General features: G+C 48.8%; 2 protein-coding genes across 4 annotated transcripts; one reads left to right on the top strand and one right to left on the bottom strand.

Annotated features, from left to right (window-relative positions):
* Window positions 1–579: 579 nt before the first annotated feature.
* ADO (2-aminoethanethiol (cysteamine) dioxygenase) lies at window positions 580–4508 on the top strand. The gene has a single exon (XM_011944103.1). The coding sequence runs from the start codon at window positions 1095–1097 to the stop codon at window positions 1905–1907; it is 813 nt and encodes a 270-aa protein (XP_011799493.1). The 5' UTR covers window positions 580–1094; the 3' UTR covers window positions 1908–4508.
* Window positions 4509–7990: 3482 nt separating this feature from the next.
* Window positions 7991–12384, bottom strand: EGR2 (early growth response 2). Of its 3 annotated transcripts, none has more exons than XM_011944102.1 (3): window positions 12063–12370; window positions 11854–11962; window positions 7991–10470 (listed from the first exon to the last, which is right to left on the bottom strand). In XM_011944102.1, the coding sequence occupies exons 2-3, from the start codon at window positions 11870–11872 to the stop codon at window positions 9209–9211; spliced, it is 1281 nt and encodes a 426-aa protein (XP_011799492.1). In that variant the 5' UTR covers window positions 11873–11962; window positions 12063–12370; the 3' UTR covers window positions 7991–9208. The 3 variants fall into 3 exon arrangements, with proteins under 3 accessions (XP_011799492.1, XP_011799491.1, XP_011799490.1); XM_011944101.1 differs by having other exon boundaries at window positions 11854–12062; window positions 12257–12370; XM_011944100.1 differs by having other exon boundaries at window positions 11854–12384.
* Window positions 12385–13107: the final 723 nt, after the last annotated feature.

Genomic DNA, 13107 nt, shown 5'->3' with positions numbered 1-13107 from the left:
AGGCTGCCTCAGAACCATCTAGTAACTCCATCTCTGGGTGACGACAGGAAATCCGCATTTATAAAAGCCCCCTCCCCCTTCTCAGGCAAACTAAGATTTGATAACCACTAGTATTCAGAATCCACGACCACTGTAAATGGCCTCTCAAGACTCTCCAGCAAAAAGCTCTCGTGCTCTGTAACCAGAAGAGCTGCGTCATCAGGTCCTGATGCAAACAACAACTGGGCCCAGCTGGGCCGAGTAACCTTGGTGATCACAGAGGACGGCCTGGACCCCCTCCCCTCCTAGGAAACACAAAATTACAAAAGCACCCTCCTACAATTCCCGTGGGAGACAGTGCTACCTAGGCGGCTATGAGGAGCTAAGGCTGACTCAACAGCCTCCTTCCCAGGAGCAAGGCCAAAGGAAGGCGACCCCGCATGGCTAACCAGGCCCCAGCGGCGCCAGAATGTTAACTACCCTCCCAGCCCTGTTACTTATGAAGGACAAGAGGCTCCACTACTCCGCAGGCCAGCTGACGGAAGTGCGTCACTCCACCCTGCGAGGGATGCCGGGAGTTGTAGTCAAGTGACTACTACTCTTGCACCTCGAGTCATCTTTTTTAAAACAAGAAAAACACCTCTGCATCCTGAAAAAGATCGCTTTATTCCTAACATGTGTAATAGTTCCTCCATTTTCCAATCAACTAAGTGAACTCTCTCAGCGCTCAAGCGGAAGGCCGGACTACAAGTCCCGGCATGCTCTGCAGGGTCCCCGGGGGCCCGGCCACCGTCGTAGGTGCGGGCCGCATGAATGGAGCACCGGGCGTAAGGCAAAGCCTGGCACCGCCCGCGCGGCCGGTATCTGTTCCCGGAGCGTGAGTGCGGGGTGTGGGGCGTGCGCGTGCACGCTCAGGGGGGCGCAAGGCGAGCGCGCCGGGCAGTTGCGGGCGCGTGGCTGCTGAGGTTGGCGGCGGTGCCGCGCGCCCGACGGGCCGGTGGTTGCGGGACCTCCCGCCTCGACCCGGGCTGCGGGCAGCCGTGGCGGCCGCCGGGGACCGCAAGGGGCGGAGGAAAGGAGGAGGCCGGTCCCGGTACGCGGAGGAGCAGCCGACCATGCCCCGAGACAACATGGCCTCCCTGATCCAACGGATCGCCCGCCAGGCTTGCCTCACCTTCCGGGACAGCGGGGGCGGTCGCGGCGCTTCCGATCGCGGCGCGGCTTCTGGCCCGGAGGCGCCGATGCCGCCGGGCTTCCCCGAGAACCTGAGCAAGCTGAAGAGCCTTCTGACCCAGGTCCGCGCCGAGGACTTGAACATCGCCCCGCGCAAGGCCACACTACAGCCACTGCCGCCCAACCTGCCGCCAGTCACCTACATGCACATCTACGAGACGAACGGCTTCAGCCTGGGCGTGTTCCTACTCAAGAGCGGCACGTCCATCCCGCTGCACGACCACCCGGGCATGCATGGCATGCTCAAGGTACTATACGGCACCGTGCGCATCAGCTGTATGGACAAGCTGGACGCGGGCGGCGGGCAACGGCCGCGGGCCTTGCCGCCCGAGCAGCAGTTTGAGCCGCCGCTGCAGCCCCGGGAGCGAGAAGCAGTGCGGCCGGGCGTGCTGCGTTCGCGGGGCGAGTACACAGAGGCCAGCGGCCCCTGCATCCTGACGCCGCACCGGGACAACCTGCACCAGATCGACGCCGTGGAAGGGCCTGCCGCCTTCCTGGACATCCTGGCCCCGCCCTACGACCCGGACGACGGCCGGGACTGCCACTATTACCGGGTGCTGGAGCCAGTCAGGCCCAAGGAGGCCTCCAGCTCGGCCTGTGACCTGCCCCGAGAGGTGTGGCTCCTGGAGACCCCACAGGCCGATGACTTCTGGTGCGAGGGAGAACCCTATCCAGGTCCCAAGGTCTTCCCTTGAAGCCACCGGCGCCCAGGAGCTGTGGGCCGAAGACGTGCCCTACCCTACCACAAGGGCTGTGTCTCTCTCTACCCCCGAGCCTGGGCGTTGGATCTACTGGAATGAGCAGCAGCCGCTTCCTCGGCAGCCTTGGGAAGCACGGGCGACTGGACAGCAGCCGCCGGGCACGGTTATGGGGGCGGAGTGGGCGGGGAGGCTAGATTGTTTCCTGGTACCGTCACTGCCACTGGGGCTTTGATTTGGAGGAATGGGGCAGGGGACTATCTGAAGCGCTTCCATCCTAAAGCCATAATGAAAGTATCTTCCTCTCTTCCCCATTCTACACAAAATACTAAGTGGTTTTCTTCCTCCCCCTCCCCACCCCTTAGGTAAATAGGGTTTATTTTCCACTCATACCCTTATGCCCTTTTTTTCTTACAGTTTTAACTTATTGACTGTGCATGACCCAGTGGTTTGGATTGTTTTTAGTTCAACTCATTGGTAAAAACTAGGTTTAAAGAGATGAGCTACTGTTTAAAGTGAGCTGGCCTGCCTAATTAATTCCTTGTGAAAATTAAATGATTTTTTCAGTTTGGGGATCACTCTCACAACATAACTATGCATGTAGAGGACAAGATTTATTTTCTTTCCTCCCTGTGCCCAGTAGCCACATCTGGTTTACTCAGGCAGCATCTACTAAGAAATTCAGCACCTGCATAATCTCTGTGACATGGTCACTTAGAGCTTATCTTCCCTATGAATCTCCAAATCTGTGAGTTGAGCAGATTTCATGTTGCAGATTCACTTTAATGCAAAGACTGTATTATCCTCACATAACTTTTTTTCTTGTCTTACTGTACCTTAAAAGGTGATAGAGTAATTCTATATTTTCTAACGGGAAGATTCAAAGGAGCTGAATGTGTTATGCTTCCAAACAACTGAATGTAAAACACTCCTAGCCAGCTGTTGCATTCCCTATCTTTATTTACTTCCAATATTTTACTGTAAAAGTAGGGAGAAATATTATGTTGATAACTGTTTCACATTCTCTCAGGAACTCTAATGTTCCCGACTCGGGTATTTCCTGCTGTGTTGCTGGCAGTGTTGTCTCAACCCTCTCCCTAAAACGACTGAGCGCTGGGTTCATCTAATGTGGTTTTCTGTAGGAAGAGATAGAAGGCACAGAAGATCACAGCTAGAGAATTGAGAATTAACTAGACTGCTAGCCATTTTAGGGCACCAAAACTTGGGATTAAACACTTCCCACTTCCCACTCCCAACTCCTGAAATGAACAGTCTTGCTATCTGTGACTAGTTTTATTTTTGTGCTTTTAATAGTCTGAGCAGTCTTACCTTGTTTACAGATGTATTGACACCATTTGCTTCAGGCCATGGAGCACTGTTTCTCCCTTTTTACTATTTATAAGATTCCTTTTTTCACAAAACTTTTAATAAAAACAAATTGTAGAAATAAACACATTAAAATTTGCCCAGCTGTCGTCTAAGCCCTCTTGATTGACTTGCCCAAGTGGCAATAGAGTTCTAATATCTATAATAAAGGGAGATTTGCTATTATTGGTGGAATGTTGACCCGGTATGTAGAGAAAGAGTATGTGCCTTTGCCTCTTTATACACACAGAGACCCAGGGTGAGGGAGTATTTGTTCCCAGTTTTTAAGGCAGTATAAAAAGCAAATACTTGGTGAGTGATTTAAAAATAAAACCAAAACAAAACACAAAAAGATATTCCACAGGACATGCCACTTTATTATAAAACCTGACACAGGTATTTCCTCCAGGGTTGTTAAAATTGTTTTATTGTAGCTCCACATTCTGATGTAGTTTAAAATGCCTTTGGGGGCAGTTCGAAGCAGTTCTTCATGCCACTTAGTTTGAAAATAAAATTCTAGATATGCAAATGATTTTCTTAGAAAACTTCACAAAATGTGTTTTTTTTTTTTTTTCCATAGCACGGTAATGAATGTGGTTATCAATCATATACTTTTTTGGATTATATTGTAGCAAAAAGTTGATTAGCTTACAAAGATTATTAATAGCAATGTATGTGTTATAATACAACCTAGAGTACATTAAACTAACCTACAAAAACTCATCCTGGCTGTAGGATAGTAATAAAGGAAGAATTATGACTTCATTATGAAAAAAAAAAAGTTTTCAAGTTTTCAGTTACAAGCAAATTGGAAGAAAATACCTAAGGTGCTTTCAAAAGAGTAACTGAAATTGTTGCAGGCCAAAACAGCAATATGATATCTCAGATTTAGTTCAATAAGAACAGTGAAACTTTTGGTTCGCTAATAAATTCTGAGTAAATTACTGGTGAAGACAAAATGTAACTTGTTTTAGTGAGCCACTAAGGAAAGAATATGCTTATTACAAAGACAAAGTGTGGTGCAGAAAGTATGTTGCACCTGTGTGCATAAACTGTTCGTCATGACTGACTTGATATGTTGCTATTGTGTTTCTATATACTCCCTCCAATATAGATAATTTTTAATAACAACTGTGGGATAAAAGTTATCTTCCCCTAGGAAAGACTAATGAGCACAATGATACTAATCACTTTTGTGGTGAATAATAAATGCAATAATTGCCTCATGGGTGAGAAATTGTCTGTCTAAATGCTTCTGAAGCTTTTAAAGTATCTGGTTCTGTCACTGGCCAATCATATCAATGCAGAGTATTGTGTACCTACTTAGCCATTTTATGAGAATTGATTTTTACTAAGCCTGATTTGAATGGGTTGCATTTACACCAACTGCTATTTATTAATGAAAGTGATAGCCTGCTTTTTAAATAATATGTATTGTCAACAGGAGAGGGTTTTCTGAGCTTTTAACACTAGTAACCCTGAACTTCTCCCCAAATCCACACCTTTTATTCCCCCTTTTCATTGTCTACTTGTAGGTGCCTCAGTCCTGGCATCTCGGGAGGACTCTGCCATTACTCATCTGTTACTGATTCTGAATCTTGTGCTTTAGCTCTCCAGCCCAGTGAAGAAGCAATATATCTTTAATTCAGGGCTTGCCTATTGCTTTCCAACTCTAACCTGAGAGCAGTGCTACTTCTGTAATTGCAGGTCTAAATAACTTAAACGTATATACAGAAGCCAATCACTGATCACTTCCATTGCAATGAGGCATCTGCTGTCAGAGAAGGAAACCATTTGTCAAGTCCCTTATAGATATTGAATCTTCAAACCCAAATCTGAGGATGTTTGCATTTCCGGATTAAAATCAGTATACCTGTAATGCCAGCACTTTGGGAGGCTGAGGCAGGCAGATCACCTGAGGTCAGGAGTTCGAGACCAGCCTGGCCAACGTGGCAAAACCCCATCTCTACTAAAAGTGCAAAAATTAGACATGGTAGTGGGCACTTGTAATCCCAGCTACCTAGAAGGCTGAGGCAGGAGAATCGCTTGAACCTGGGAGGCGGAGGTTGTGATTAGCCAAGATCGTGCCACTGCACTCCAGCCTGGGCGACAAGAGCGAGACTGCGTGTCAAAAAAAGAAAGAAAAACAAAATCAGTGTACTTATGGAAAATGAAGACATGTTTCAAATTGTTTAGAGATAATTCTTACTTGATTATTGCGAGACAGGGAAAAGCTTGCCTGCTCTGATGTCTACAGTTTGATTACCATTAAAGGTTCACAATGTATACTGTAAGATTATGTACTAAAAGCTAGTGGCTTTCTGCAGATTTTAAAGCCCAAGTAATATACACTTAAAAATAGTTTATTTCCTTGAGAGTGAGCTTTGAAACAGCATGAGGGAAAACACATCTGAAGCTAATGTCTAATTGGGCTATTTTGCTATGACAGAAAAAAGCTTACTTTGTATTTAACCTAAGGAAAATAAGATAGTACTATACAAGAAAACAAAAATACTTTCATTCTGGAAGAAAAGAGTTTTAGGACTTACTTTCTTTTTTGTTTTCCTGTAGAATTTGTTTAGTTTTAGCTTCTGCTGGCAGCATTTTTGGGACTTTTTAATGCTGACCGCTCTTCCCCCCACTCCCCATACACACACACACACACACAAAAGTGGTATTAAATGGTTAAAATGTCACTGCAGCCATTTTTAACATACATGAAACAATTTGCCTTAATCTTATTAGCAGCTGGGATAATCAAATTAAATAGCCTGGTTTGTGAACACTTGTAAGCCTTATGTAGGTATAATCAACCCATTTTTAATATGAATTGAACGATCTCAAAAGCACTATGAATCTTTAAGATATTATTCTCCAGAAGTGTATGTACAAGATTAGAAGACATTTTTCTGTGCTTTATTTCTTCAGCAATGTAAAAAATGAGACATGTGCAAGAAGCACCCTGAACATTTTAAGTAGAGAGCAAAATTGGATTAAAGATACTGACCTTACATGTTTAAATCTACTAGTAAAAGCCACAAGGTTGGCTCTGAGAAAACGCTGAGGTGTGGTGTTCCTTATGGTATGTGTGTTAATGCTACCTCACCAAGCCCACGTCAGGGTGAAAGTGATTATGTAACCAATATTGCTGTCATCAAAATATCTTCTATTTTATTTTTGAGATGACTTTTGAGTCTACTGCTTTGTAAGTCATTGTTTAGATTATCTTGATTGAAAATCCTCTAAAATTAGAATTTGGCAAGACAAATATATCTTACAAAATTTGGGTATACTATATTTTAATATAATGAAATCTTGGTAGGAAGAAAGTATTCTTTTAAATCATGTAATTATAAAAATGTAGCATTGTCTGATACTTACCAAAGTTGGACACGCAAGGATGATACTATGCCAACAAGCGGGGAAATAGGAACTAATGGGAAAACACCAGTCACTAGAAAAATCTGAAACAAGTTTGGAAACCTCTTGTTTCATAGTAGAATAGGGGGATTCTACATCCTTGAAATAGGGATGGAGAAGAGATATAGAAGAAAGGCATTCATTCCCTCCACAAATCGGATCTCAAATTCTAGTGCTGGTAAGGGCAAAAGGTGGTTTCCAGAGTGGCTATAACCATCTGCTGTTCTGAAATACAGGTTGAGCCTGAGGGAGTCTTAACAGTCCCGAAGGGCAAATAGACAAAGGGATTTTCAGATGTCAGCTAAACAGTGGACGCTGCTGCAACATGTTACATTTGTGTAAGGCTCCAGAGGTGGGTGAACATAAATGATATTTAGGCCCAGATTTTACAGTAAAGATGATAACTTCACAAAGGCATCATCTGTTTACTTGTGGCTAAATTAACTATTTTTTGGTGAATTTATATTTTAAAAGCACGACAAAAGACTTGCAGTAAAACGAACCCTACAGTATATTCTTTGCAAACCCTTATCCAGTACCATGGAGGACCATATTGGCCTATTTAGTTTAGATCATCTTTGAGATTTTCTTGAGGCATCTATATCTAATGAGCTGAGTATTTTGAAGGTCACTTCTGGACCCACCAAACCTTTGGCAGATCAATGATCATTTCAGATAGGGCTAATCAGTTGGGAAGTGAAGGCTGGAGAGAAATGAGTCCTGGGGTAATTCCTTTGGCAACCCATTCACGCTGTCATCAGCAGCGTCTGGGAGCATTTTCGATCTGAAGAGATGATAGCGCTTTTCAAAAAGTTTTCTGTGGTCATGAGACTAATCCTGGAAGCTGAAAGTCATTTCCAGCTTGACCACGCCACCACACTTTCCACAAAGCCACATCTCGTCTGAGTTCCAGACCCTGGTCAGGGTTCTGAAAGCGGTTGCAAATGTGTAGTCTCCGAGTGGGCACTTGTTTGTAAGTATTTATTTTCCGGAGCCCACTCAGGAGCGGAGAGAAGCTATAGGCTGTTAGAGACAACGGAACAATGAGTCAAAACAACGCCTCCCCACTTTTACACTAATGCATGGGGGAAATCCCCAGAACACTAGTGTTTGATTATGAATGGAGCCTGCTTTGGGGTTGGTATCCACAGGCTAGCAAAGAAGACCTGGAGACCATGCTTTGGTCAAAGCATTTTCACTGGTGCTTAGTGCCGTTTTTAAAAAATACTGCCACAGCGACTGAATGTGTAATTCCCACCCAGTAAGTATTTCAGAAATGATTTCTGCAACAAAAATATTGTTGAAAAGTATTTATTTACACTATAGTCACAAACCATCCATTATCTGAACTTCAGTTAGTGGTTTTGCATTAGAATAGATTTATTTTTTCACAACTATTAAGAGCTAATGACCAAACAAATCAGCTCCAGTAACATTATGTACATTCTTATCTGAAATTTGACTACAAAGGTAACACTTTTAAGTCACAAAACAAAGCATACAAAAATATACTTTCTAAAAAAAATTCCAAATATTAATAGGCAGAAATATACAGCCATACTAAACCCAGGGAGTGATTTTTCTTTCCATAATAAGGCAACCCATTTACATGCAGACCCTGTAACATTGTCTACATCACACAAGGCACCAAGGACACTTCCAACACAATTGCATGCATCCTAGTTTCAGAGAATATATGTACATCCCCCTTAAATAAGTTAACCTCTGACTCATTTCAAGAGATCATAAATGCTTTACATTTTTTCCCAAAGATTCAGAATTGTAGAGAACAGTGTACATCAAAAATACACAAAATCTGAGTGGATATACACTGAAAAAATAGTCTACATTTCTCAACTCGAAAAGGAGCAGATATTGCTATGTCCCTCCCATCACATTGCACTTCTGTTCTCTGAGTTTATAATACATATTGCTTCAAGGGTTGAGACAACTAGATATGCTCTGATTCGCCATTCTAGGGCCACAGAGTGCGGCATAAAGGCCATACTTCACTCACTGTACAACATGCCCTAAATCAGTCCCAAGCCATAAAGTGCACATCAGTTTTGCTTGTCTTTTTGCTGTTCCCACTTGAAGGGATCAGCATCTCCCAACCTATTGTAGAAAATGTCTTAGATCAACTCTGACATCCAGGGTCAAAAACCTGTGATGAGTCAAAATAAGGGGAAGTGGGGGAGCAAAACCTAGTCAAACAACCCTTTAAAGCAGGGTCAGACCTAAGCCCTCTTGGCCAGGGGTCCCCCACCACCCCCTTCTGAGCCTCCCCTTTGCCTTGGGTTGATAGTCAACTCACCTAAGAGAGACTAGAATGGGCTAAATTCTAGGAAGGAACTGCTTCTAGGTGGAAAGGGGGCAGTGCTAGCTCCACCAAAGCCCTTTGCCCAACAAAGGGAGGGAGAGACAGGGAAGGGTGGTAGTGTTTGTTGTGCAGCTCCAGTGGACAAAGGGCCTCCGGGACCTTTGGGAACTGGTGTGTCAGCCTGAGTCTCATCTCAAGGTGTCCGGGTCCGAGAGGAGCAAGGGGCGAGCGGTCCTCCACCAAGAGTGCTGCTGTTGCTGCTGCACAGGGTACCCCCAGGCTGCACGCCCCCAGAGCAGGAGGCTGTAGAGGGGGCTGGCACTGATGCAGAGGGGGCACTGCTTTTCCGCTCTTTCTGTCTCAGGTGGATCTTGGTGTGGCGCTTCCTCTCATCACTCCGGGCAAATTTTCGGCCACAGTAGTCACAGGCGAAGGGCTTCTCACCGGTGTGGGTGCGGATATGGGTGGTGAGGTGGTCACTGCGGCTGAAGTTGCGCATGCAGATCCGACACTGGAAGGGCTTATGCCCAGTGTGGATTCGGATGTGCCGTGTCAGCTCATCGGAGCGGGAGAACCGCCGGTCGCAGCCTTCTGCTGGGCACGGGTAGGGCCTCTCGTGCACTGGCGTCTTGCTAGGTCTGTTGGGGTACTTGCGAGGCCTCAGAATGGGCCGCAGTGGCAGGTGGTGTGGGTTATAGGCGGCGGCGGCCGCGGCAGCGGCTGCTGCTGAGCTGCTACCAGGCAGCCGGGGTCCCTCGCTGCCTCCACTGGCCCCTGGTCCGGTCACCCCAGTACTGGGGCCCCCCAGGGTAAAGTTACGGATGGTAGAGAGTGGAGTGAGTGGAGGGGGCACCCGCAGGGTGTCCAGGGGGCAGGGAAAGGGCTTACGGTCTGGGCCAGCTGTACCATGTAGGTCTCTCTGGCACTGAGATGGAAAGAATCCAGGATAGTCTGGGATCATTGGGAAGAGACCTGGGTCCGTGGCTGGCTTGGGGGACGGATAGGAAGGAGGTGGTGGGTAGGCCAGAGAGGAAGAAGTGGAGGTGGTGGCTGCTGACAGGAACACAGAAGGGTCCTGGTAGAGGTCTCCTGCACAGCCAGAATAAGGAGGAGGAGGCGGTGGTGGAGAGTACAGGTGGTCCAGGTCAGGCTGGGTCTGGGACATGGTGCACACACCCAGGGGTCCTGTGGCCAGTGGGTTGGGGGAGGCAGAGGTGACGCTGGATGAGGCTGTGGTCGAAGCTGGGGAAGTGACCCCTTGCAAGATGCCTGCACTCACAATATTGATGATGCCTTCTGGGTAGCAGCTGGCACCAGGGTACTGAGGGTCAATGGAGAACTTGCCCATGTAAGTGAAGGTCTGGTTTCTAGGTGCAGAGACGGGAGCAAAGCTGCTGGGATATGGGAGATCCAACGACCTCTTCTCTCCAGTCATGTCAATGTTGATCATGCCATCTGAGGAGGGAAAAGGCAGAATGGAGGTAGAACATTGAAAATACAGCCAGGATTCCCTTCTCACCCCAGCTCACACAGGTCCATTCCCAAGGCCCAGAGTCTCAGCACTATAGAGCTGGGGCAAAGTCCAAAAGGTGGGGAAATTGAGACCCACAGACAGTAAGAAGAGGCCAGCCCAACTGTGGCAACCCATTGACAGTATGGAACTCAAGAACTACCTCCAAAAAAGCAGAATGAGCTTTTCCCAACTCCCCTCCACCCCCAGCCATCTGCAGCTCTAGTCCCCAATAAAAAACACCCAATAATAGCAACAACAATATTTTAAAAAGCCCCATCTGCCCGGAGCCTCTCTCCCTCTTTTTTGCCTGGGGGTTCCACGGCTGAGGCACCAGGACAAACACCACCCAAGAATCGACCTAGTGCCGTGATGCTGCCAAACCGAGGGGAGAGCTCGAGAAGCGGGTGGGTGACTTCCCGGCTGCTCCCCATCCCCAGTGCCTTGTGCCTTTCTCTCCCTCCCTCTCCCGCTGCGCTTCAGCTGAGGGCTGCTGGAGGGAATGGGGGCTGTAGAGGAAGGAGTCCGTAGGTTTCCCTGCCCTCCCAATCTTCTCCGCCTTTCCCGACAGCCGCGCGTCCCCGCCTCAGCTCAAGGCCAGTGGCCAGGCTTCGAGGAAGGTGCGGGGGCCGCGAGAGACGACTTTCCACGGCATCGCCAAGGAAACCGGCGTCGCCGGTGCCCCCGCGGGCCTCCCTCGGCAGTCCGGGGGCTGCTTCCCGCCGTTGCTCGCCCTCCTCCACCACCCACTCCCTGCCTCCACCGGCCGGAGCCCCCGCCTTGCTAACCCCCTCAACTTCGCGGGCGGTGCGCAGGTGGGGGAGCGCCTCCAGGCCGCAAGAAGGGAGCGCTCCGAGATTTTCCCGGGGTCGGCTCTGCCCAGGAGGGAGCTACCGACGATTTCCCCTGACGCTTCTCCGCCGCTCAGCTCTCCAGGCGCGCAGCTCTCCCCGGGAGCCCCGAACTTTACCGTCACTTTGCCCCTGCCCCGGGAGAGGGGAGGTCGAAGTGCTACCGGCCAGAGGGCCTGCGCAAGCCTCGAAGCCTGAAGGGACGCCTCTTCCACCCCCATCCCTGCGCTCGCCCGGGGCTGGGCGCGCCGGGGCGCACGCACGCGGGTTTGCTGGCGACCTGGCGCATCTGCCCGCGCGCCCTGGTCCCTGCTGCCGCAGGTTCCTCCTACACTCACTTCCAGTCTTCAAAGCCAGTGCAATCAGCACCGTCCACCTGGAGCCCCAATCCTCTCCTGCGATTCCCGCACACCCACTGCACCCCACCCACCACCTCCGGGCCGCGCAGGTCCCGGCCTGCGAAGACACGCGGCTTACCTCCGGCCACTCCGTTCATCTGGTCAAAGGGGCCTCCCAGTTCGGCATTGGGAAAGATGGTCACCGACGTGGCGGCGAGGTCCTCCACCGGGTAGATGTTGTCAGACAGCTGGTGCACAAAACCACTGAGAGTTACTGGGATTTTGTCTACGGCCTTGGCGGTCATCATTTGCTCCTCGCACAACCTGGAGACCCAACTCCCTCGCTACCTGGAGTGTCAGAAAAGCCGTTTTGGAGAGGGGTTGGACTGAGCCTGGGATGGTATCTCCTTTTGCCCTCCACACTTAAAAACAACCACCACACACACCAAAAAAAAAAAAAAAAAAAAAAATCAACAGAAATAAAAGTAGCAAACAAGTTGCTGTTTTTTAAGAAATAAGAAAAATGGCTATTTGCCACTGACTCTCTCCTGTCTGTGTTCCGGCTGCTGGGAAGCCAGGAGTAGCTGGTGTAGTGTTATTATAACAGTCAGTGTGTCCCCTCGCCGAGCTATTAATCAATTGCTCCTTGCTCAGTTAGACGGAAAGTGTTGCTCTAAGTATTTATGGGCAGGTCTTCAATACCCGTGACGTCGCTGCCCATATATGGACTGAGGAACAGGGCTGGGCCAGGCGGCTTTTGCCGTCACATGGCTGATTTGCATACACGGGCTTGGCCGCGCGGAGTCCGCCGGGCTCGCGACTCCCAGCTCGCAGCCGGCGGGGATCCGCGGGGGTCCCGGGCACGCGGCCCTAGCTGCAGCCTGGGTCCGGGGCACAGGGATCGCGGGAGAGAGGGCGCGCCATGGACCCAGCCGCAGCCACAGCGGGAGAGCGAGCGGCTCCGGGCTGCGGCTCAGCCTCCCGGGGCGGGGAGGAATTCCGGTTCTCTGGGACTTTCCAAAAAAGGCGAAGATCCGGTGCCGGCGGCTCCGCCTCCCTAGCCCTTGTTTGGGAGCCATTCCGGAAAATTAAACTTCGGAAAGAAACCGAGCTGAGCCGAGACACTACAGTCAAACCCCTACTCACTTTCTTGGCAGCTCAAAACCGCAAGCAAAAGGAGGCAGCGAAGAAAAAAAAAAAAAGCTACATGCATTCACGGAAGCTGACTGCTTTTTTCTGAATTACTTGGTGGAAAGAAGTGGCTGGTGATAAGAGTGAATGCGTATTGCTTTTTTGGAAAGTCTGTTCTATTTATACAGGAGCGAAAACGGAACAGGTTTGGGTTGTTTGTTTGTTTAAGTATTTTGGGCACCTTGGGACTAGGAGGGTAAAC

This window comes from Colobus angolensis, unplaced genomic scaffold (assembly GCF_000951035.1).
Source record: "Colobus angolensis palliatus isolate OR3802 unplaced genomic scaffold, Cang.pa_1.0 Scaffold226, whole genome shotgun sequence".
NCBI classification, from domain to species: domain Eukaryota; kingdom Metazoa; phylum Chordata; class Mammalia; order Primates; family Cercopithecidae; genus Colobus; species Colobus angolensis.
The sequence above is the reverse complement of the archived record's forward strand: the minus strand, read 5'-3'. Positions and strand labels throughout refer to the sequence as shown.

Coding starts and splice junctions, on each gene's coding strand:
- ADO (XM_011944103.1), top strand. CDS start 1,095: ATGCCCCGAGACAACATGGCCTCCCTGATCCAACGGATCGCCCGCCAG.
- EGR2 (XM_011944100.1), bottom strand. CDS start 12,022: ATGATGACCGCCAAGGCCGTAGACAAAATCCCAGTAACTCTCAGTGGT. Junction 10,471..11,853: donor GATGAACGGAGTGGCCGGAG/GTAAGCCGCGTG, acceptor TTCCCTCCTCAG/ATGGCATGATCAACATTGAC.